This window comes from Hemicordylus capensis, chromosome 6 (assembly GCF_027244095.1).
Source record: "Hemicordylus capensis ecotype Gifberg chromosome 6, rHemCap1.1.pri, whole genome shotgun sequence".
NCBI lineage: Eukaryota > Metazoa > Chordata > Lepidosauria > Squamata > Cordylidae > Hemicordylus > Hemicordylus capensis.
The window spans coordinates 48,923,284-48,948,363 of record NC_069662.1 but is presented as its reverse complement, the minus strand read 5'-3'; the positions used below and the strand labels follow the sequence as shown (position 1 = coordinate 48,948,363).

Below are 25,080 nucleotides of genomic sequence, written 5' to 3'. Positions count from 1 at the left end.
CAGGAGGGAGAAAAAGCGGCGGTGGCAGGGCCCTTCTTGGCCGCCCGCTGCAGCTCTGTGTGGGGGGAGGAATGGGAGGGGAGGAGGGCTGGAGAGCGCAGGGCCAGAAGGAAGGGGAAGAGAGGAGATACTGGGGCAGGAGGAAGAGGGAGAGGATAACAGCCGGCCCCAAAGCGCCGCACAGAGCAGGGTTAGCTAGTAAGTAAATAAATAAAAATGATCCTTTCAGGAGAGGGAGGGAATGTAAGATACCAGGGGGTTCTCAAACCAGGGACTCTGGCAGTAGGGCTCAGGCACTTTATTCCCTTAATCACCACAGCAGCTCCCAAGCAGATAAAGATCAGCCTGCCTTCTGCTGCAACATAGTGCTTACAAGGGGTGTGTGAGTCGAACTTGACGTCAAACCGGCTTGGCAGGTTTGTGGTAAAATCGTCCGGCCTTGGTCAGTCCTAGGTTGAACGAAACCCAGTTTGAATCGAACTGGTATGGAGCTCTACTGGTAAAGGGGAATCCGGTGAGGATTCCCCTTTACTAGTAAAGGGATGGTGGGGGGCTTCCATTAGAGTAAAGAGGGTGAGAAGAGAGTCAGTTACTACTTACAACTCCCAGTGGCAGTGGGAGTGAGGCTGGTGGAGAATCCCACCAACCCCCTCTGGCCTCTCCCAGAGTAGCCCAGGCTGGTGGCCCAGTTTGGGCCCCCGTGCATGCATGGGGGCATTGGGCATTTTAGTGACGCAAATGGCCTCTGCACATGCATGGTCACTAAAATGCCCCCCAAACATGCAGAGAGGTCTGAACAGGGCCAACGCTGGCCCAGCTTACTCTGCAGGGAAGCCAGCAGGGCTGGGGGGCGGAAGACCCCCCCCCGCCCCCGGACAGTCACCAGCGGGATTTGTAAGTAGTAACTGACTCCCCTCCTGCCCACTCTACACTTAGGGAAGACCCCCACCCACCCCTTTACTGGTAAAGAGGAATCCTCACCGGATTCTCCTTTATCAGTAGACACACACCCCACACCCCAAATTGGTCCATGAACCGGTTTTACTGGATCCAAAACTGAACCAGGCCAGGTTGGTTCGAATTTGAACTGAACCGGCCTGGCCAGTTTTGTGTACATCTCTAACACTAACCATATACTGGCTGGAACCAGTACTACAGTTCTTCAGCCCAAGAGACCCGAGGAAGCAATATATTAGTTGCTCCAGGCTTGGTTCCTCAGTCTGAGCAATGTCATCTGATAAAATAACAGTGTCAATTTGCCTCCTCACTCAGTCTGACCCGAGTACTTCTTGCTTTGGCCTTCTGACCCTCATCTACTTGATCTGGCACATAATCCCAGTCTTCTGCCTCTGGCCCCTGTAACCTTTTTCTGCCTGCTTTGCAATCAGACCCCACCAGCTGTAGGTTGCCTTGGAGCCAGACCAATATTTGACAGCAAATTAGGGTTGAGGGGATTCATGGAGATGTCTCAGAGGAAGCAAAAGAAAAATAACTTTCCCACTCTCTACAGCTACTCATTCCAACGATATATAGCAAATAACATGCTTAGGTTTGAGACTTGTCGCTGTGGTAAAGAATATGAACAGTTCTGCTGGGTGAAAAGAGAGCAAATATTTGCAGGAGTCATCATCAGTCTTCTGGTGCATCTTGGGAAGAAGTTACTGAGGGTTTTATAAGTATGGTTTGGGAGTAACCGTACTACAGTTAGGGCCTCTGGACTACAGCTATTGTTACATACAAAATAAACAGTTTGGTTTTCTTCACAAGAATCTGGTGTACTTTAGAAGCTGGAGAATATATCTAAAGCTCTATTGCAATAATAGCCTGCCTCAACCCTAATCCTCTCATATGATAAAGCACAGCAGGGGGAAGACCTCAAGGAAATGGGAAAGAAAAGGTGTCCTCTTCCTCTGCCCCACCTCTTTAAATGCTTTCGCCCCTGTGAGTCCTGAACATCACTGCAAGGCTCCTGTTCCAGGTTGGTTTAAGCCCTGAACAGGAGCTTTCCTTGTAATTTTAAATATTTCAAAAAGGCAGAAAAGAGCAACCGTTCCTTCAATATATGCATCATACTCTTTTAACAACCCAAGTTAAACAGAACTATTTGCTAGCCATCTGTGAAGCAGTTGGGATACCATTCCTGCTGGGAGAGAGGGTGTACAATCTCCTAGCAGCTAATTTCTATCTTGTAGGTGGGCCCAGGCTGGCTTTTCCCTCACCTGTGCAACCTGTGGGGAATTGATAAATATGACAGAATTCCATCAAAGGGCAGCGGAATAATCTCCTGATGGCACCCTGGTCAGTGACTGGGGGCGGGAGGTGCTCCCCTTCATCAATGAAATTCTTTGCTAAGAGGGAGCACAGGGAGGCCCTATAGTAAACCATGCTCGGGTGTTTCTCTAGGCTCTGTTCCTAAATCATACTGTTTAATCTGCTCAACACAAGCACAGAGACCAGTTCTTGCAAATACACCCAAATAAAAGTCTCATCTAACTTTTGTCTGTTCTGTTAAATCATGGCCCTGGAATCTTTTGCAAGTGCTCCTCCCAATACTGCTCAAGGGGAATATAGCCGTTATTCCCAGAGCTTGTGATGAGGGAGTAGCCACCATGATCTTTCCTGCAGCCAGGAATTTTAAGAAGCTCTATGCCAAGTGTACACACTCAAATACTGAGAAACTCTGAGGTAATTATACTGCAGAAAGAGACCTAGTTTGGCTGGTGCTGTAAAACTCATACAAACGGAACCTAAGGAGTCCTTTATGTGTGGTTTTCATCTGCATTTCTTTATTTGTATGAATTGTTCCTAACCAGGTCCAGATTAATTGTGATTATTTACCACTGCATTTGAACAAGCAAGTTACGGTTTGCATTTTCCCTCCAAATCAGGACTGCAAACTTGGGTTTGAAGCTGGTTTATGATCCTGTTTGGAGGGCAAGCACAAATGACAATTTGCCAGTCTGGCAAAATATGGCAAACTATGGCTTGAACTAAAGTGGTTGCAGCTCATTAATGAGAAGATATAAAGGGAGGGAGAAAGGGCACAAACACAAGGTTTGTTTAATACCAAATTGCCTGGCATTATGTGAGAACCAGCCCAGTGACTGTGGGGTTGTGACTGTGTGTGGATTTGGGCTGGCTGTGTGGGATTCCATGCAGAGTCAATTAGCCTACAAAATGAAAAACAGGTGCAAGCTATTTGGAATCTAATAGAAGAAATGGGAAACAGGAAGCTTAAAAGACTTCCCACCCCCATGATAAAAAGGAGCTGGAAAAAACAGACTATTGAAGACAAGAGAAGATGGAAGGAGAAAGAATCAGAAAAAGTGATAGTGGTGGTTTTTCCCTTGGAAATACCCCTCTATTTGGATACTAACTTTTTGGTAAGTAAACTTTGATTCCTATATGCACTAATTATATTTATTTAAAAGGCCAGAGCATAAAAATGGGATGACAATCCTCAGTTTACTTGCATCATACCATTTGGTTTTTAACTTGAGATTAATAATAGCTGGACTTCACCTCATTCCTCATTAGTCCACCTGAAACAACTCCTACAAAAAATGATGGCTAAAAAAGCAAGCTTACACTCCAGATTCTAGGGTAGCATAGGACATTCTAGGAAATCAGAAAACTTCATGTGAAAAATTATGGAAGAATTGAAGTTGAAGGAGAAATGAATGACTACTAACTACTTGAAAGCTATAGCTGTATAACAGAACTGCTTGGTGTAAGGAAGGGGGACTTATAGTACTCACCTTAGATGCTGCACCAACTCTGGACAACTCTAGAAAGAAAAATAAAGGATGTGTGTCAAGTTCATCTGCAGCTTTTGTGGTTATCCAGTACAGTGGAGACTACCAATGTTGTACACAAGTCTAATGGCTGTCTCCCCCGCTGTCCCACCCAACTCCACTCCTTCCAACAGAGCCCTATAAAATGTTGGGCAATACAAGAGATGGGCAGTTGAGTACCTGCCTAATAGACAGTTTCTACCAATGGATGGTGACATGTAGTGAGAATGAGGAATGGTTGCAAGCACTTTGAAAAGTGAGATTAAAACACCATAGCTTCAACTAGTAACTTTTTTATCACTTGGGCAAGATAAAGTCTAAGGGAAAGAAGCAATTACACTAATACTAGCTAGTTGGCAAGCTGCTTATTCTCTGCTTTCACGGACAATGGGAGCTTTGGCTGATCCTCCTCCTCCTCCTGATAAGCTAAGTCTTCATTAAATGGCAAAGCCTGGACTGGGTTTTGGAATGGAGATAAGGATGTAAAAAGTGGGATAGCATATGACTTTTCCAGAAGGTCTAGGATGAGGGCAGGGTAGGGGAACTGACTGAAGAGATGGTACCCACTCTACAGAAGTAGGAGCTAAATTGATGTGACTAGTGTGAGGTATATAGAGGTAAGCCCTCTGGGAACAGATATTCATAACAACTTGCATTGTGCCTTTAGCATATATATAAATACATGTTTGGAAGGCAGTCTGGTATGATCTGCATGCTCTACGTACCACAGGGTTTTCTCCATGATGTGCCACCTTGACATCACACAGCTGCCCTGTAGGATCCAAGTGGACTTCCACATAGAACATATCTGAAGTTATGTAACACTCGGTACCATTTGCACTAAGGTGAGATCCAAGGCTTACAGGAAAAAAATGTGAAAAACCTTATCAAACAAGCAAAGAACAGCAGATCAAGTAATCTGAAGTAGGCTTGTATTCTACCTCTCCTAGAAACTCAAGACTGATAACAATGGACTTGTTCAGATGTTTCAAGAAACCACAATTAAACCTTGGTTTCAAATACCATCTCTGCTTCAGGAGTGCCCATTCCCTGTCCCCCACCCACTCATAGGTCCGAAGAACTCTACTTGTAACTGTGGTTTGGAACAAGCCAGGTTTTCTTTGTTGCCAGATTTGGCTTTTTTAAAGCCAAATTCTGGGTTACGGCCCATTTGACCCACGAGTATACCCCTTAGGTTCTGGCAACAAATTCTCACCTTATTCTAGCTAGCATGCCGGGGGTGGGGTGATAATCTGAACCCTACCATGGGTTGAGATTGTAGCGCCCCCAGCGGCATGCTAGTTAGAATAAGGCAGAATCAGTCCGGCTGTTTGTCATGACTGAACCTGGCTTGTTCCAAACCACAGTTAGAAGTAGAGTTCTTCGGACCTGTGAGTGGGGAGTGTGCGTTCCCAAGGAGGAAGCTGTGCATGAAGCCAAAGTTTAATATTGACTCTGTAGGGTATCTGAACCGGCCCAATGTGCTCTTGTTATAACCCTCTATCACTTCCCATTCCTACTAAATGTGGTTGTTTAGAAGATAATACTATTCTTCTGAGAGTCCATGACAGAGGGTTTTGAATCCCTTGTGGTCGAGCTCACTTTGGGAATACAGACTATCATGAGTTTCTACTTCTCTCAAAAGTGAAGTACAGGTGCATTTTAAAGCAAATAAGTACACAAGCAACTAACTTCTGTGTTGTATGTTCTAATGGTATGTGCTAGTCTTCCAATTAAACTACATAGTATTTCTCCCAAGCCCAAAGTAAAATCTGTTGACAAGGAGAAATCAATTTTGATTTCAAAGTATCTGAAAACATACTTGATGTTTAAAAACTTTCTTGTTTAAAAACTGTCCTGGTCATAAACCACTTAGTTGAATTAAATCCCAGGTATTTCAATAGTAATTACTTTCCAGTGCAAGCTTCCAGTTTACATTATAACAGGCCTTTAAATAGCCAGTCAAGGCTTACATAGCTAGCATGATGCCCACCAGAGCTGTAAAAGCCAGTTACTCCCCACTCCACCCCTACAGTTCCAAAAGACAGAAATAGCCCCTAAAAAGTTAGGCAGACCACAAGCAGAGGGCTGCTACACTTGTACCAAGAAGCTTTCAGAATAAATGGCTCCAATAAACTCAAGTAAATGAGCCCATCAACAGACTATAGGGGAGGCAAAAAATGCCTTAAGGCCACAAGTTTAAGAATTCTCAGTTAATAGCTTAGATATCATACATTCCATACAACTGACTTGAAACTGAAATTCAACACTTGCATACAGATATTTGTTGCAAGCAGCACACATCAAACTGCCAGTAAGACTGGCATGGTTCTTTTCAATGGTAGTGGGAATACACTTTAAGGGACAGACTCACCCATTTTGTCTAGCAATGGACTCCAAGCGATCTGTCATGGCAGGCAGCGTTGTCACTAGGAGGAAAATGTTTTGTTTAGATCATAGTACTCATGCAGTCCAATCCTATAAGGGTTTACTAAGAAGTAAATTTCAGAATTCAGTAGGACTTAATGCTAAATAAGTGTACACAGGACTTCAGTTTTAAGAAGGGGGAGGCACTGCAGGCCTTAAACCCATTAGCTAGTGGTACCCATTGCTAATGGGCAAAGCAAAATGCATAATGTGCATGCAGATACCTGTACTACCAAAATGGAGTTCAAGATGGATACTTGTTGATCTTAATGACTTATTGTGTATCTGCAACTGGGTCACAACTTCTTAAAAAAATGTTTTCAACTGCACAACAATGAATAACAGGGACCTGCAGGAGGACTGGGTGGGCAAGAGAACTTCTATTCAGGTGTGCTTTGTTCTTAAGATAGCTGTATTAATACCGATGCTTTCTATTCAACTCCGCTTATGTTATATTTCTGTGATGCCTTGCCCAGAGATCTTGGAAAACAGTGGACTAAAACCTTAGAAATCAATCAGCTAGGCCATGGTTTCTTAATCCCAATCTGACTGACAAGATAATCACAGATCAGTATTTAAACACTGATCTTCCACAATCGTGTAGAATGGAGTAAAGTGAAATTTTCTTAACAAACTTGCTGAGTGCAGAAACCTCCCCATGTTTATGGCTTAACTGCCAGTACTTTATCAAATGTACTGCAAAGTTTTGAAAACCAAAGTGTGGTCAGCTAGAAGAAAATGGTTGGAGAGAGAATGCAGCAAGAATTATGTACTTCTCATCCACCAGAAGCGGAGCCAGGAAGGCTGGGGAGGTGCAGGTATAGCTCATTTCCACTGTCCTGGCTGCCCCTTGCCTTGCTGTGGTGGTAACTGCAGGTGTGGAGGCTGGTCACTTGACAGGTTCCCCAGCTCAGTGAATGACCAGCCCATGTGCCATGGGTTAACATTGTGGGGCAAGGCAAATGGGGCAAAAGGAATGGGAAAGAGCTGCACCTGTGGCTCCTTCTCTGCCCTCAGTCCCACCTCTACCAGCTGCCACTGCCTAGAGACTGCTTTGGAAAAAATGGGACACCCAGCTTAAACACAGGTCTGCCATACAGGAGCCAGACCATTTTGTGCCAAACACTGGAATGGCTCCTCTGAGCCCCCTAACTCAACCATCATGAATTTTGAAGTTCTTGACACCTGATTAGCTCACAGAAGTCTGGTTTCAAAACTGCTCAAGTCAATTTTCTGTCTTTGATGAGTATATACAGGTGGACCTTGTTATACACAGTACTAGTCACAATTCTGCAGTCAGAAAATCAGTACCTGACCTTGATACACATGGGTACAGAAAGGGTTAATACCTATGTGTCCGCAGTTCCTAGGAGGCTGGAAGCAACCTGAGGTCATTTCCAGCCACCATTTTGATTAGAGGAGCCATTTTGTGGCTCTTCTGTTGGAAAAAAAAACTCTCACAGAAAATTGACAGTTTTGGGGGGCATTGTTGGACAGATGGAAACCCATAGAGCACAGTATGGCACTTCAATTGTAGCTGTTTCTTGCCATTCTTCTGTCTTTCCATGCAGGAACCTAACCCCCCACCCCAATTCCCATTGTCCCAATGCCTAATTATCCAGGGTTTTGTTACCCACAGCAATCTGTGGGAATGGAAGCCTCACAGATAACAGGGTACACCTGTAAAGGTCCAATCCTGAGTTGATCTATGCACATCTCTTCTGAGGCAGGTAACAGTGCTATGTGTATGCACTGGAAGTAAGTGAACAATCTAACTATATCTGATGTGGAGAACTGCCTACCTCCTAGGAGAGGCTGATAGAAAGGTCAAATAATGCAGCAGCAGGCACCCTTTTCTGTGGGTGGTTTCACTGGACACAAAGGAGCCTTTCATTTGCTATAGAACACTATTGTGTGTGGTGCAAAGTTTAAAAATTACTGGCTAAGAGGCTGCACACCCAGGATGTTGCTTGTAATCCTGCTTCAGTAAAGCAGACACTGTAGTTGGAAGCATGTTAGTGACAGATGAGACTATGCAAATAGTACTCAGTATAGTGATCTAGCAAACCTATTGACACAGACTAGGCATATGGTGCTGCGAACTGTGCACCTACACAGTCAAGTCATCAATTTGCACGAGTGCAGGTAGTCTGAGTCAGTTTTCAAACTTCTGGAGTATCTGGTGTATTATTTCAATACATCCAGTGTGTACAAGCCAGACTGGTGTTGTGGTGATCCCCATGCCAGTTCCTACCAGTACTTTTTAAAAAAGTAGCACAACATTTAGCTGCTGTGTGTTCAAAGCTTCTACTAACCTTTTAAGGCCTTCTGCAAAGTTTCCAAGCAGCTGACAAGATTCTGGTGACCTCCAGAGTTCATTACAACTCGTTTTTCCTGTGTTCAAGAATAGTAGGGGAGAAAAAGTGGAGAAGGTTGCCATGTTCAGTGAAACTTGAAAGTGAAGCAATAGCTATGTAATTGGCACACTCAGCTGCATTCCTGGTGGTTTCAAGTTCTATTTGCCCTTGCTGTGGATAACCAGTTCCAACATGTGCTGCAAACTGTGACCCTGCAATGCTATCCCCATGCATCATAAAGCCTGACCATTACTTTTCAGCCAGTAGTACTTCACAATATGTGAAGTGGTATAAGTAATATTAATTGAAAAGCAATGAGCTAGACTACTGAAACCAGTTCAGTTCTAAAGTTTATTATGGTCTATGACCAGCACAACAAGGGCGGGGGGGGGGGGGAATAAAATTAAAATACTGAAATCAAATGCAACAATTCAATAGATCAATAACAAGATGGAACTGCTGAGCTGAATGATGAGCCATGAGAACTACTTAAATACAACTTGAGTAGTCCTTTAAGCTAAAAACCAGTTCTATGTTTATAGGGGCCCTGGGTTTCCTGGATGAAACTAGCAAAGACAATCTCTATTCCATAAAAGTCAGGGTGTTCACAGCCAACTTCTCTTGTAGCATACAGCTAAAAACTTGGATACATTCTAGAATGCACTTCTAATTCACACAGGACAACACTGAAGCTAAACAGGCCTTTTTATTTTTACATTTACATTCCGCTGTTCCACCAAGGTGCCGAGAGTGGTGTACACAGTTAGGTTTCTCCTCACAACAACCCTCTGAAATAGCTAAGACTGAGAAGTGACTGACCCAGAGTCACCCAGCATGTATCATGGCTGAATGGGGATTTGGTCTCCTCAGTCTTAGTCCAGCAATATAACCACTACACCATGCTGGCTCCGGATGTGAATTGAGGTGCCCCCTAGAATGCAACCCAGGATCTTGTGTAAGCACTTGGATTCTGAGAAAGATGTATACAAGGTTCTCAACAGACGAACTATGAGCAGTGTTCTCTGATGGCAGAAAGCTTGACAACCACCAGTTGTAAGAATGTTATTGAAGGAATGTACTCCCACCCCAAACATGCTACATCCTCACCATAACTTGCCGGACAAGCTTCATAGTTTCTGTCCAAGGTCTGCTGTTGGGATTAAACTTGACATGAAGCCTTTCCAAAAGGGAACTCATTTTATTTAGTTTTTCTGAATCTATGAGAAAAATTGAAAGATGAGTAATACACTTCAGAGAAGATGATCCATCAGCATTCCTACACCACTCCCAATAACACAGTTTTAAGTGATCGAGTATGAACTCGGTATGAACTGAATAAAGGTCTTGAATAATAATTTGATGAAGTTTCATCTAGCCTAGAACTCTTTCCAAGAATCTTGACACTAGATCAGTGTTCCCTCTAAGGCGTGCATGTATGTGCGCACTCATAAGCTTTTGGATGTCCACTCAGTTAATTTTAGTTCCCACTCACTCAGGTTGAACCAGGAAGGCTCTACTCTGAATGCATGTGCACACACACTGTCTTTATACTGCCCCCAGAACCAAACTCTTTCTGTACACAGATGGGGGGGAAAAGAGAATACTGCACTAGATCTACTAGAAGCTGGTCAACTGCACACTGGCAAGTTAACTACTTTCTCTCTCATATTGACACAGTGGTACTCTTCTCACAAAATGTTGTGGGGAAATGTGTTGCAAGGCTGCCCAAAACTGTTAAGCAAAACACAGGAGACAACCATGGATTACAGAGAACAAAGCTAGTGGGGCTACTTCATTTTATTTAGGTTTTGTTCTGCTTTAACATAAGATCAACCTTAAAGACTAACACACCTCAACATAAGCTTTCATGGACTACAGTCCACAAAAGTTTGTCTAAGATGCAACAAGAGTCTGTGTATTTGCTGCAACAGACAAACACAGCTACCCTCTGGAAGTTGACTGAACTTTCCTGTGATAAGAGGCTTAAAACAAGCTCAAATGTGGGGAGAGACTGATTTCAAAAGGGGAAAGTATAGCTCAGTAGTTCTGCAAGCAGAAAGTTCCAGGTTTGATCTTCATCTCACATTAGAGTAGCTGGACTGAGCACTACATTTTAAAGGCTAAGAATACAGTAAACCTTTATCTGTGGTTTTGCAGATCCATGTATCCGCAGATGGGTCTTGGAGACTCAGTTTATTGATCCACAGCATAAAACATAGGCAGTGTTTGCCTATCCACAGTTCATGAGTGGCCAGAAATGATTTCTGATGTCATTTCTGGCCTCCATTTTGAAGTGTAGAGCCATTTTGTGGCTCTTTTTAAAACAAGAGGTGGGGCATTCCTGGAGAGCAATGTACTATGCTTTCCTACCCTTATTTCTGCCCCCTCCCTCTCTTAAGCATTTTTTTAAGCTCAAGGAACCTAACCCCCACAATCCCCATCGGGTTAAGATCTCTTTATTTGCGGTTTCATTATCAATGGAAATTGGCAGAGACAGAACTTCTGTGAATGAGGGCCACCTGTAGGCTTGCTGGATCAGGCTGAAGATCCACACCAGTAACCAGTTAAATATCTCTAAGGCCTGTCATGTAGCAACAGTCATCCCCTGTGATTTGCCTGTGCATCTGGAAATCTGAGAATACCATCCATGAACACAGAGGTTCCATTTAATTACCATGACTTAATAGTCGCGGATCATGAATGTGAAATTACCCAACTTGAGACTTTATTATAAAGGTTATATTTTTTTTTTAAACGCAGATTTATTTGATCAAGGAAACTATGGAATAATTGCTAAAGAGATGGACCAAACTGTAAGTCCTGTGTACAAGCTCCACCACTTTCAGGAACTCATTCTCGGCCAATAACAGTTTTTCAATCTCACTTTCCTATCTGTAAAATGGGAATAAAAGGAACCAAACTGTCATGAGGGTAATGGTTGCCATATACAGGACAAATAATGGAGCTGATTGCAATGGATGGTTTAGTCCAATTGATTACCTTTAAGACATGCACAAGTCCATTGTGTATAGAACAACCACTTCACTGTATTTGTATTATCTCCATTGTACACACTTCTCAAATAACTTGTTCTTTGGCTGCTTCACTGGGGTTGTATGGGAAGAGTGGGAGGAGAAAGGGCATCAAGACAGGAAGGAAAACCTCTAAGGTGTATAAGTTATCTATTTATTCTGCCCAAAGCAATGAGATTAAAATCAGGGCACTAGAAAGATTTTAATAAAAACATGTTGGACAGAATAAATTGATAACACTGTGTACCACAGAGACTGTATTCCATGTCTGTTGCACTTAACAGATACTGGATCCTACCAAGCATCTATAAAGTATCTAATTCTGTCGAAAGGGATCCAAATCAGTGTTCCCTCTAACAGAGATTCCCAGATGTTGTTGACTACAACTCCCAGAATCCCCAGCTGCAATGGCTTTTGCTTGGGGACTATGGGAGTTGTAGTCAACATCTGGGAATCTCTGTTAGAAGGAACACTGTACAGGATCAGCATTATATATTAGACAGAAAACCCTAGCAATTCAGGGTCAGTCTAGCATTCTTCTTAATTATGGTTTTAAAGCATTTAATTTAAATGGTGCATCCCACCTTCAGACATTACAGTAGAACAGGCTAACCAACCAACTGAAAACTGTAGATTCTAGACACCCTATTGATAACCTCATAGGGCTGTTGCATCCACACACCCATGCTATTTGACAAAGGAAGCTCCCAAGTGAGCAAATCCTTCAGAGGCTTATTAAAGCTCAGAAGCAAGTTGGGCAACAACCCCCCCCCCCCGAGGTTTATGGGGAAAAACTTGTAACAGAACCCATTTATTTACATATCTCACTGGAAGCGGAAGGACAATCAACCTTAAAGCAACTCCCTTGGTTGCCAGTGGTAAGAAAGAATGGCTTCTGGGCAACCAGATAGGATAGTTTTACAAAAGGTGACTCTTCTAGTCCATAAATGACCAGGATGTAAATGTGGAGAGGTGGGCAAGGATCCTTCATGGACTTAAAGCAACTCCCTATCTTTATGAAGCCCTGTTTGCATTAAATTGTCTGGTGTGAACTCTTGAGAATTACAGAAGGCTAAGGAATGCTTTAGGCTTTCAGTTCACATGGGACACCAGCCAGGCCTGCTGAACCTCACTGTTGCCTTGCTTGAATTGTGTATAGCCTATAACACATTTAATACTCTCCTGAAGCTGTACATTGCAGTAAACTGGTAGTGGAGGGTAAGCTGTCTAAGGGAAACTTTATTACAATACTGATTTTTAGGTAGAAGATTCCCTAGAACAGTCTAAAAACCACTGCCTTAAGGGTCTCCCAGTCGAACCCAATTAATGGGAGTTTAAAATGTTACAAGCTTCCTAGTTAAGGAAGGCTCTCATTAAGCACTTTTTAAAAACATACAGTTTTAGAAACTGTTTAAAAATACTAGTTTAGAAACATTTTTAGGAATTGAGACAGCATTGCGGTAGCTGAAATCAACCTCATTTTACAACAGACCAAACTGTGTGTGTGTGTGTGTATTTAAAGGCCTGGAAAGATTTCTCAAATCCCTAAGTAGTAGCTTAAAATTATTTGAACTTCTTGGGTGACAGCAGCATATTTAGTTTTCTAGCTTTTGACAGTTCTGAGGAACCCTCTATTTGCAGCTTCATAAAGTCAATACCATTGGCTCACCTAGCTCAGAACTGTCTATCCTGACTGGTAACAGTAGGTTTTAAACAGAGCATTGGGGATTGAATGTGTTCCACCACTCAGCTATGTCTTCTTAATTAGCAGCATGCCTTAAACTGCTTTCCCATTTGAGAATACCAACTTTAAGCTACTGCTTAGGGATTTTAGAGATTTTTTTCAGGCCCTTAAATGATACTGATACATACCATATTTACCCAAATAGAAAACAAATCTGAACTTAAGATGATGCCTTAAAAGATAGAAGTTAAATACAAGTTATACCTGTTATTTACCCCAAATAAAGAGGACTCTGCATTTAAGATGACTCCCCCATACTTAACAGGAAAGAACTGGGGGGAAATCTCATCTTCAGTTTGGGTAAATATGGTGTGTACACATGCACACGTCTCTTCTTCAATCTTTCAGCTGTCTCCTTCAATCAAAAAAAGGCATTGCAGTGGAAGCTGGACTGGAGGGGCTTTAGTTTTGAGGGACCCAGTAGTACAGTTTTTATATTATTTGGGAACAAGGAGGTCAAACCTCCAACCAGTGTTCCCTCTAACAGGGATTCCCTGAAGTTGTTGACAACTCCTAGAACCCCCAGCTTCAATGGCTTTTGCTTGGAAATTATGGGAGTTGTCATCAACGTCTGGGAACCCCTGTTAGAGGGAACACTGTCTCCAACTTTCTTCATGGGATTAATCCTCTCCTCTGTGGATGCCCTTCTGTATTTCCATCAAGTCTATTCTCTTGAAATTTAGCAAACTATAAACTCACTCAAGTTTTGGACACGTTACTTATATGCTTTTCAACCACATTGACTGATTAATTAAGTGCCGTCAAGTTGGTGTCGACTCTTAGTGACCACACAGATAGATTCTCTCCAGGTTCAACCACACAGATTCTCTCTAAGTTCAACCATATGGTACATTACAGTTTAAGGATGATGGTGAAGGAAATAGTGGTAAGAATGCGATTTAGTGAGACATGCCAGTCAATTCAATGGTCAAATAACTCAGGAATACTGCTATGTATGCGTTAACTCGACTTTTTAAAAACCAAACCCAGCATAGTGTCATTCTTTGGCAAGAAAAGGAGTGAGAGCTGTTTAGCCCTCTAGACCCACAAACCCTGTAAGTACAGTATAGCAAAGCTTCTACTGGCCATGTGCTATAACTGCAGGCAAAAATTCACTGCCTAGTCAGTGTAGTTTGATTTAATGTCAAAATACACACTACCCCTTCCATACGACCTGGCTTTTCGCTATTATTTTATTTTTGGTGCTGGTTTTTAAAGATTAACTTTAGGCTGACCATGGTATTCTGGAATAAGAGCCAATGAGAACTGTTAACTAAATAATTCACAAAAGACACCTGACTACTATTAACTTTCATAAATGTAATTAACTAAAGCTACTTGCTTCATAACGAATGCTTTTTAAAATAACAAATATAAATAGAAAACCCAGTAGTGATTATAGGATATTTGTTGTTCAAATTAAGGTAATGTTTTAAAAAGGAGTTATTTGACAACAGCAGACCAAGCAACTAAGGCTTTTCTGATGGAAGTGTGTTAAACATGGCAAAGGAAGACAAGAGGAGGTTTTGTTTTGAGGGGGGCGGCCCTTTAGACGTCTATATCCTATATACACTTTTCCACCCTCGCTATTGACAGAAAGGGTCTCTAACTTCCCCGTCTCTGCTTCCCACCCCGATGAAGCTGCAAGGAGAATACAGGACGGCGCTTTCCCCCGATGACCTTCGCTTGCCCCCAAGCCCTTGGGGTAGTGACTCTTCTCCCCCCTCCCCCCCACACCATTTCGCTCTTTTCTCCCGGTCGTCTCTGTGCGAGGGGGAAACACGTTCTAACCTCCCCGCCCGGGCGCTCACGGGCAGGCAAAGAAAGCGCTGCCAATCGGGAAAGGGAGCGAGGGTGGGTGTCGGAAACCCCTCCCCCCATCACGCCACTCACCCTCGGCGCCCCCCTGGGCCGCCTTCATCCCTCAGGAGGGCGGGGAGGGGGAGGGGCCTGCCGCCCCCCTCCGCTCTCCCTCATGTGGGGGGAGGCAAACCGCCTCTGCCAGGCCCCCACCCGTTCCGAGGAGGAAACGCGACTTAGGCAGCCACTGCCGCCGCCATCCGCAAGCCGCGCCAAGCCGCGCGAGACTTCCGCGATCTTCTCCGTGATTCGGACAATATCAAAGGTCGGAGAGCAAGCGTAGCGGAGAATCCCGGGAAGAAACCAAACCAAGCCACCGGTGGGGGCGGGGGGAGACTCTCGCGATATTTAGATTTTTTTCTTTCTTTCTTTTAAAGAACGCGTGGTTTAACCCTCGACGTGAACGAATGGGGTTTGTGCGTGTGTCTCGTCGGTTCGTTTTAAATATGGAGGGGTTCTTGATAAAGTTTTGTGGAAGAACGGAAAAGACAACAGTTTCCTCTCCAAAGCAAGCTGCTGTGGTTTGTGTTTCGTTACCAAGTGGCCCAACAAAGTTTATTTGAAAATGAATTTTAAAAGGCCATTAATTGGTCCGTTTGTTCGTGCCATTTGGGAGGAAGAGCCAATATAAAGTTTTGCTGAAAAAGAAAAGCAGCTCTCAGGGCTGCTTTCTAACAAACTTCAATAAAGTTTGTTGAAAAGAAAGGAATGAATGAAAGTTTCTTCCTCATAATAACGAACTGGCTGTTGTTTTATAGTCTTCCATTCAAAAATAAAATCCACCTTTAATAAAGTTTATTTCAAACTCAGCGTTTTCTTTGGGGCTCGTCCCAGAAATATTTGTTGAAAGAAAACCCACGTCTCGCGAGATTGTGGCGAAGTCCGTACGGTAAAACTCGCCAAGGTAGAAGGCACACTCCTTCCCATCAGATTTCAGTGGTGACGTCGCGAGACTTCGAGAAGCTGGGTCTAGGCGTGGGCTTGTGCGCTTGCGTATGGGGGAGAGAAAGCGACAGAGCGCGCACGCACATGCGTGTTCTCGCGGTATTTGGAGAAACAGGAGCAGGTAGAGAGGAGTTGGGGGAAGGAACCCCCGAGCGATAGCAAAGGAAGCCACGGCATCAGCGGCGAGGAGGAAGACGGCGACGACTTTTTCCTATTATCGCGAGAGTTGGTGGTTCACCGTCCCCACCTCCTCACTTCCCTACCTTCCTCTCCTTCACCCCTCCCCCCCGCCCGATCTGGAAGCGGCGCCGTTTCGCTCTGGGAAGTAAGAGGGGGATGGGGAGCCCGGCTTGGGAGCCCTGCTAGAGAGACTGGCCAAGGAGGGACAACTCCTTCCGCAGGGGCTCATTGGCCCTAGCTAAGGGCCCCCCGTGAGGGGGTGGTTCCTCAGAGAACCAGGCCTCGCGGCGGTGGGAGGTCTGTGGAGATCCCCTTTCCTTCCCCCAGGAACCTAAATATTGTGTGTGGGGGGGTCTCGAATTAAATCCACTCTCCCTTCTCTAGAAATTTGGGGTGCTGGGTTCGTGGGGAGGGGGACCCCTTTCCCAGGGGATTCACTGCTTAGAAAGGAAAGGGGCTACTATTGGGGGGTCACCTTAGAAAATTGGAAGTGAGTGGGGTCTCTGTCCAGTAAAAAAGCTTTTTTCTTTTAAACTGGAGGGCTTCAACTCCCTTACCCATTTCTAAAATTCAATACCTAGGAGTACTTCAGTACCCTAAGCCTATTCTCTTAGGGTATTCATATTCTGAAGTCAGAAGTTAACAGAAGCCTAGGATCAAAGTAAGGGTGGGTGCTGTCTCAAGATCTTAACTGCCCATTCTTTCCATCCCACCCTTGAAGCCTGGTAGTAAGGTATATTCTGGCCAGAGTCCCTTATCACCTATCCAGAGAGTCTAGGAGAGCTGAGTTCTACATCTGTTGCTAAGACAACTTAGTAAGAGCCCAAACAGTTGCTTGTAATATTCTAAACTGCTTGTAGGCCCAAACTCTTGCAAGGTATCCAAAGTTCACCCACATGTAGAAGAGAGAAAAGTAGGTTGAATGTAGGAGAAAGGTAACAAAAGGGAGAGCAGCCCTTCCATTTTAGGAGGGGGGCTTGAGAACTAGTTTGGGGGTTTTGGAGGATTCCCCCCTCTTTTCAAGCAAAGTGGAGAAGGAATGCCAAACCCCGAGAGACATGGGGGCAAGAAGGATGCGGGAGGAGGGGGGTCCTTGCATCAAGAGGCAGTGTCAAGCAGTGGGAGCTCAAACAGCAAAGAGAGGCACCGGCTATCCAAGCACAAAAGACACAAATCCAGGCATTCCAAAGACTCACCGTCGGGGGCCCAAGAAACAGCAGCACCACTGGGAAGCATGATCAAGCCACTGGTGGAGTACGATGATATCAGCTCTGACTCTGACACCTTCTCGGATGAAGCAGTCCTCAAGCTAGAACGCAGGGATAATGATGAGAGGAAAGGGACATCGGAAAGGAGTGACAGACTACACAGGCATCACCATCACATGCACAAGCGCACCCGTGAGCTGATGAAAAGCAAGCAGGTGGAAAAGGAGAAGAGGCTGGACAGGAACCAAGAGTCCTCAAGCAAGTTGAGTTCCACTAAGGACAGGGTTTTGGGAGCCTCCAAAAGGCTACATGAGGACAATGATGACCATTCATCTAAGTCATCCAAGAGCAGTAGCAAGGAGTCTCGGTCAGCCAAATCACACAAGGAGAAGTCCAGGAAAGAGCGAGAGGCAAAATCTGGACACAAAGAGCGCAGCAAAAGCCATCGGAAAAGGGATGCCCCCAAAAGCTACAAGTCACTGGATAGTCCAAAGCGGAAATCTAGAAGCCCCCACCGCAAGTGGTCTGACAGTCCCAAACAAGATGACAGCCCCTCAGGAGCATCCTACACCCAGGACTACGACCTCAGCCCTCCACGCTCTCACACATCCAGTAACTATGATTCCTACAAGAAGAGTCCCAGTGGATCGTCACGAAGGCCATCAGTCAGCCCACCATACAAGGAACCTGCTGCATACCAGTCCAACATGCGCTCACCCAGTCCTTATAGCAGACGACAGCGGTCAGTCAGTCCGTACAACAGGAGACGTTCATCCAGCTATGACAGGGGAAGTGGGTCATACAGTGGAAGGTCCCCCAGCCCATTCAACCGGAGGCGCTCTAGCAGTCCTTTTGTCTCCAAGCGGTCATTGAGTCGAAGTCCTGTGTCCAGGTGCGTGCCCTTTAATGTTTGAACTCTGATTCAGATATGGCTGAAGGTGCTGATGTCCTAAAGCCACACTTATAGATTGCTGTGCAGGTCAGACAAAGTGTTGTTGTTCATCTCTAATATTACTGACTTGGGGTACAAAATCTTTCTTTCTCATATAACAGCAATCCAGTGCCATGGGTAATTATGCCTAATTTACTGATTTGAGGAACTGAAGTTGAAAGGTAGCCAAGTCTAGTCAATCAGTGAGACAATAACTGAACTGTGATTTGGACATAATCTTTAAAATTGCAACTCAATAAGGTTTCCTAGATAACAATCTGTGTTGTAGCTTGTGGGACTCTGGGCTTGGGAGCTCTACACAGAATAGATACCTTTTATTGAAATCCATTTATATGGCTTAAAATATGCAAGTTTTAAACATTGCACAGAACTATTCCATTTCAAGTCTGAGCATAATTCAAAGAAAGTGGAACACATTGAAATCGCTAGAACTTGAGCATACAAAATAAAGGTAAAGTGTGTCATCGAGTCAGTGCCGACTCTTGGCGACCACAGAGCCCTGTGGTTGTCTTTAGTAGAATACAGGAGGAGTTTATCATTGCCATCTCCCGCGCAGTATGAGATGATGCCTTTCAGCATCTTCCTAGATCATTGCTTCCTGATATAGGTGTTTCCCATAGTCTGGGGAACATACCAGCGGGAATTTGAACCAGCAACCTCTGACTTGCTAGTCAAGACATTTCTCCGCTGCACCATTTGCTGGAGTGCAAATTGCAGTGGCATTTGCAGTGTCTTGTCTATCGGTCATGCAATTAGCAAGTCCTACTGTTTCAGAAGAATGTAGTACTACGTAGATCTTTTTTTAAAATTGTGGTTTTTGTCAAAATAGAATAGGATTAACCAAGCAATAAAAATTTTTCCGTACAGTATGTGTTATGGAATTTCAGTCAGTTCTAACCTAGATCTCAACTTGCATATGGAAATCCTTGTGATACACTTTTACCTGGGCTAGGAGGCTCAGTACCCCTCCCCCCCCAAAAAAAATTCCTTTTGACAAGAGCTCCTGATACTTATGAGCAAGTTTCCATGAGAGAATCCAAGCATAATAAAATCCATTGAAACTGACCTTGAGAGTAATGAGTGCTTTTAGCTATAAATCATTGATATATAAGTTGAAAGGGGTTTTGAATGTTGTTTGGTCCCCTACTCAAATCTTCGTTCCTGTTTTTATTAAAACCAATTGACATCTTTCACTTCTCTCCTGTCCACCTTACTTAGGATGAGATTGCACTTCATAGTTATCACTTGATATCCTGAAAGTGCTGAACTGCTAATTTTGGTCATCACAGGTCATTTTGGAAGCTAAGTTGGCAGCCAACATGGCTGTTGTCCCAAGTGGGTTGCCCCATAGTTGTTGCTAGCACATTCAACATGTAAACTTGCCATATGATTACATCATCTCTGTGCTACCTCTGTGTTCTGTTCAGAGCATAGCATTCGATCAATGCTAAACCAGTATAGTAGTCACCATCTTGTCCCATGCTTGTTTAGGAAGTTGACAGAAGGCCTTGGGCAACTTGCTCTGTCTCGGCTTTCATTCCTTATTTATACATTGGGAATGTTAATGATTTTCCTTGCAGGAATGTTCAGAAGATGAAGTAACTGGTGCAAAGCATTTTGTGTGGTTAAATGTGTCTTCAAAACAGTTATTGTTATTGGCAACTAGCAAAATGCCTGTCAGGTTTGACAGGTGGGGAGGATAGAGGCAATATCGATTTGCAACAGGAGGAGCAAAGTGTGGGATCTAATCCTGCATGTACATAATGCTTAAAATATTCTGCACTTATACAGCAGTTTTTGAGCACTCAGTGCTTCATGTACCTTTTCAATAATTTGTATAACAGCTTGGTAGGGCAGGCTAGTTGCTGTTAACCTGATTTTGCCAATTGGGGCAGGGGGGAAACTGAGACTGAGTTAAGACAACCTAGTGAATTCAAGCTACGGTGATATTGGAATTGGAGTTTTAGCTTGTGTTCCTAGCCTCTGTCCTAGCTTTCTTTTCCAGACCTCTCAAGGAAGAGGAGCCAGAGTTTCTTGGGACACAACCTTTTGCATTGTCTAATTGCCCTTTCTACCTGGAAGCATATTCTGGTATCAAGGCTGTGTTTGCTGTGCTACAACTTGAGCAACATCTTTATTCTCTGTGGGATTGACCAGTTTAGTTTGTCAGTCCTGGGCAACTATTTTTAAACAATGTATAGCAAATGCAGAATTGATAGGCCTTCTGTTTCCTGTTTGCTAATGAGCAAGAGCTGTCAAAAATCTCTCTCTTTGACACAGAGCATCTCTGTTTAATGGAAAGTTGAATGGTTAATATAAACTGATTGCAAAAATCTCAAAGTACTTTTAGGCAACTGCTAGGAAGATGTCCATTTGATTGAGCCACTGCAATGTAGTAGTGTTCAGCTTAGATAGAACAGGTAATAGCAAGTAGCTACACATTCAGTATGTGAAGCTATGAGGAGGATCCTGTTGCTGTTCATTTTTTATACTCCCTTGTTCTCCTCATTGACTTTACAAGGATCTGTCTGCTCTTACCTCTTGAATTCCTATTTTTCCACCCACTTGATATATGTGCTGTTCTCTCATCAGCTGCTTAGGAAACACTTAACTTGCTTTAACTCTTTTTCCTTCTAGAGTAGGAAAAGAAGTGTTTCTCTGTAGCAAAAGAAGTGCTGAACTTTCCCCTGAACTGTTTGTTTGTATTTGGATCAGTATTCCCTCTATCAGGGATTCCCAGATTGTTGACTACAACTCCCAGAATCCTCAAGCAAAAGCCATTGCAGCTGGAGATTCTGGGAGTTGTAGTCAACAAACTTTGGGAATCCCTGTTAGAGGGAACACTGATTTGGATCCCTTTCAACAGAATTAGATACTTTATAGATGCTTGGTAGGATCCAGTATCTGTTAGGTGCTTTCTGTTGTCAAGGGCTGAAAAAATATTTTCAGTTCCTAGGTTCCAGTGTCAAATTTCTAAGTGGGGCAAGAGTTGGTGGATTGTTCTACACCAGTTATGAAAATGTGGTTGTAAAGTTCAGACATCAACTGTGGAGTGCAAGTATCCTACCCTGAAATAATACTTTAGACATTGATCCATCTACTATGGTGCTTCTGCATTTTGCAGAGAATTCTGGGTCATATTTTAGGATGCAGCTTTGGATATGATATCAATGACACCTGTTCGCCCTAGCCATCACCTCACCTGAACTGAAAATGTGTCCTAGAACATACCCAATGCTTTTACTGTGGCTGTGTGTAGAGTCTAATGGAAGATGGGTAATGGCAAGCAAGTTGTCTTTTATTTAGCTTGTCTGACCATTACCAATCTTTTATTGTGAAACTCTTGTGGAGCACCCATTTTAAAACCACTGTTGCAGATGAAGGAAAATATATCTCATGGGATCTTAAATATGGTGAAGGGGATTTCTATGAGGAAAAAAGGGATACATAGATGGGCCGCTTGCAGTTCTTCAGGCTTGTCTTTGATGAAAATAAGTGTTAGTTGGACTGAAAAGCAGTCTGGCAAGCTCCTGGAAAAGGGTGGTGGGGGTGGGGGTGGGACTAATTCCTCCTGTCCTGGAGGTGATTCCGTGGACAACTAGGCAAGTACGTTTTTATACATCAGAGCATCCTTGTGGGTGTCAGCAAAAAACGCCTTAGAGAAGGAGTGTGTGTATAGGAGAAATAGTAATCCTGATCACTGACCGTCAACATAAAGAATGGTACTCTCATTTGGGTGCCAGTCAAAGGTTTGTTCAAGGAAATGTCTGAACTTTTCTTGGCAACTGCCTTATTTCTCCTGAAGAAGATCTGCCTGCATGCTTTCAGAATTACAGCTGTAAATCATGACCTAGCATCCTCAAGAATCCAACTAGCATTTTCTGTGGAGGAGGCCATGTGGATAGTTTGAGCTATCTGAAATGGCAGGCATGCCTAACTGTAGTTACTTATTGATAGCCTGATCTGCACATGCAGTGGAGTAACTGGCCCCAAACCGAATTCAGTCCTGCTTACTAAATTAGATGAAGTGCACCTAAATCAGTGACACTCACTTGATGGCTCCCAGTGACTTTGCAGGCTTCCTTCTGCTATATGTGTCCTCTTTCCTAGTCTCTTGACCCTTGTGTGGCAGTATCTTTGAGCTTAGTTTAAATCGACCCTGCCTGCCAAAAACAGCAATACCAAATACTTGTATGTTCACTACACCAGGAAGTTGGGATCTTTACAGCATAGCCTGTAAGTTGCAAAAGCCATGCTGTCTTTCAGTAACAGATGTGATGGTGGTAAAACATACTGCACAACTTTGACCCTCCAGCTGTTAATGGCTACAACTCACATCAACTCCAGCTGTAGTGGCCATTAGTCAATGACGATGGGAGTTGTAGGCCATCTGGAGCCAGCGTGGTGTAGTGGCTAGAGTGCTGGACTAGGACCGGCGAGACCCGGGTTCAAATCCCCATTCAGCCATGAAACTAGCTGGGTGACTCTGGGCCAGTCACTTCTCTCTCAGCCTAACCTACTTCACAGGGTTGTTATGAAGAGAAACCTAAGTATGTAGTACACTGCTCTGGGCTCCTTGGAGGAAAAGCGGGATATAAAATGTAAAAAAAAAAAAAAAAAAAATCTGCAGGAGGGCTAAAGTTGTGCAGCCCTGCTATAGATCCTAGCAAAAATTGTGCAGCAAGGCAAATTGTGTCTGTTCTTTGTGCAGCTCTTGCCAAATACCAAGATTCCAGAAGGGCCACATTTATTCCATCACAAAACAAACTGCCTGTAAGTAACAAGGTGGCCAAAGAAAAGTCCTACCATATACTAGTGATGTGCAGGAACCGAGCCGATTTGGCAGCAGGGGAGAGGTTACCGTAAGGAGCAGGGAGGGTGCCCTTAACGCCCCACCCCCTGCCACGTTTTGCCTGCTGGCACTGTTGCCAAAATTGCTGGCGTGGGGCAACAGCATACCTCCTTGCCATCCCGGTCAGCATCGTACCGGCCACTTCCAGTACAAGGCTGACCGGGGCCGCAAGGAGGTATGCTGCCACCCTGCATAGTGATTTTGGCTACAGCACTGGCAGGGGAAACGTGGGCGAGGTAAGGGCACCCTCCCTGTTCCTTAATGTAACCCCTGCCGCCGAACTGGCCTGAATGCTGGACCTCCAAACTGGTTTGTGCACATCCCTATCATATACCAGGAGTTTACATTTATGTAGCTGCCCTCTCCCCCAGGACCAGCCAAGCATGGGAGACCCATACAAGCAAGTTTTGCAGTACTTGTACTAGGTGCTAAGACTTAAGCTGGCTTGGGACCTTCAGGAGTTCTGCAACAAGCTTGGATTGTGGCACTTCCTGACGACTGGGAAGCAGCAGTGCCACAATCCAAGCTTGTTGCAGAGCTCCTGAAGGTCCTATGCACTCCTCAGCCTTCCCTGCAATGGGAAGCTAGATGGAACATGCTGGGGGCCCAGAAGCAGCCTGCATGCCTGAGAGTTCCATGACATTTCTGAGATGGCCAGGAAGGAACACCTCAATGGCCTCTGTGATGATATGGACCCGGCTGGAGCTTCTGTACCTTTACCACTCCTGTGGGGCACCAGTGAGGTAAAGAGGGAAGTCTAAGAGTAACTCTCACTCTGTCAAAGGCAGCTCCAGGGTTGATTTGATTTAAATCAAATCTATTTAAATCACTTCACAGAAGGACTCAGTTTTAATAATAACAATTTTAATTACTAGTCAGGAAGATTCTATTTAATTATTTTCTATAAAAGTACATTCTTGTTGCCTAACCTTAGTACATATTTAGAGATAGATGCAGGCTACATTTTTAGAAGGTAGGTACACACTTCTCATAATGCTGTTTCATTCTGGCAACCACACCATGCATTTTGTTGTTGCACTTTTTGCCTTTCCCACACACGTGCCTCTCTTACCCACAGGTACAGGAACTTCATTATAATATTCCCAAATGGGGTCTCTCTAATGGTCTGCTGACATGATAGATGTTTCTCTTCTACAATGGAGGATACACCAGAAAACATTTCCTCAGGACTGCATGAATGTGTTCTGTTCACTTTTGGTTTCACTTTCTATTCCCCTCCCCATCTTTTCCAGTTATTTCCAGACTACTACTCCTTGCTCAGATCTACTCCATCCCACCAAATCCTCAATTCATTCATTGACCTTCTTTGTCTTTGCACTGGGGTGGGGAGCAAGGGATTGACTGTGTGTGTGTGCTGCTACATGTAGACCACCTGCGTAATAGGACTGGTCAGGTCTGTTATATTTCATCCCCATATATTGCTGTTAACATGTTCCTGGAATATAATTTGGTTATATTGCTGTTAACATATTCATGGAATATAATTATGATGATTAATATTCATGATGATAGCTTTGATTAGGTTCTTAATGATTTTTTTAAAAGAAAATTTAAATAAAAAAATCCTACTTAAATTTTTTAAAAATCTGATTTTAAAAATATATTATAAAAATCGGTTTTTATTAACCCTGGGCAGCTCTGCTCCCAGACTTCCTTCCCAGCTGTCCAGGGCTGGGACACTAAAGGGAAGAACACACCAAAGACTTTG

The 25,080-nt window shown here is 43.9% G+C and overlaps 2 protein-coding genes and 1 long non-coding RNA gene across 12 annotated transcripts in view; 2 read left to right on the top strand and 1 right to left on the bottom strand.

Annotated features, from left to right (window-relative positions):
* Positions 1-15,548, bottom strand: part of MED1 (mediator complex subunit 1) — a 42,463-nt gene extending 26,915 nt beyond the window's left edge. The window contains exons 1-7 of one of the 4 annotated variants that reach the window (XM_053265410.1): positions 15,092-15,155; positions 11,579-11,684; positions 9,686-9,795; positions 8,537-8,615; positions 6,169-6,223; positions 4,520-4,652; positions 3,759-3,787 (exon numbers count right to left, since the gene is read on the bottom strand). In XM_053265410.1, the coding sequence (XP_053121385.1) occupies positions 3,759-3,787; positions 4,520-4,652; positions 6,169-6,223; positions 8,537-8,615; positions 9,686-9,775 (386 nt within the window). In that variant the 5' untranslated portion in view covers positions 9,776-9,795; positions 11,579-11,684; positions 15,092-15,155. Of the gene's footprint in view, positions 1-3,758; positions 3,788-4,519; positions 4,653-6,168; positions 6,224-8,536; positions 8,616-9,685; positions 9,796-11,578; positions 11,695-15,091; positions 15,156-15,247 lie in introns of those variants that run through there. The other 3 variants (XM_053265412.1, XM_053265409.1, XM_053265411.1) reach the window with 3 other exon arrangements.
* On the top strand, positions 3,225-11,636 carry LOC128331689 (uncharacterized). Its single transcript, XR_008310400.1, has 3 exons — positions 3,225-3,383; positions 4,525-4,639; positions 11,339-11,636. It is a non-coding gene; the product is annotated as an uncharacterized LOC128331689 (long non-coding RNA).
* Positions 15,549-16,132: 584 nt separating the features above from the next.
* CDK12 (cyclin dependent kinase 12) overlaps positions 16,133-25,080 on the top strand; it is a 31,512-nt gene continuing 22,564 nt past the window's right edge. For 2 of the 7 annotated variants that reach the window (XM_053265417.1, XM_053265415.1), the window contains exon 1: positions 16,136-18,439. In XM_053265417.1, coding sequence (XP_053121392.1) covers positions 17,379-18,439 — 1,061 coding nt within the window. In that variant the 5' untranslated portion in view covers positions 16,136-17,378. Of the gene's footprint in view, positions 18,440-25,080 lie in introns of all 7 variants that reach the window. The other 5 variants (XM_053265416.1, XM_053265419.1, XM_053265414.1 and 2 more) reach the window with 4 other exon arrangements.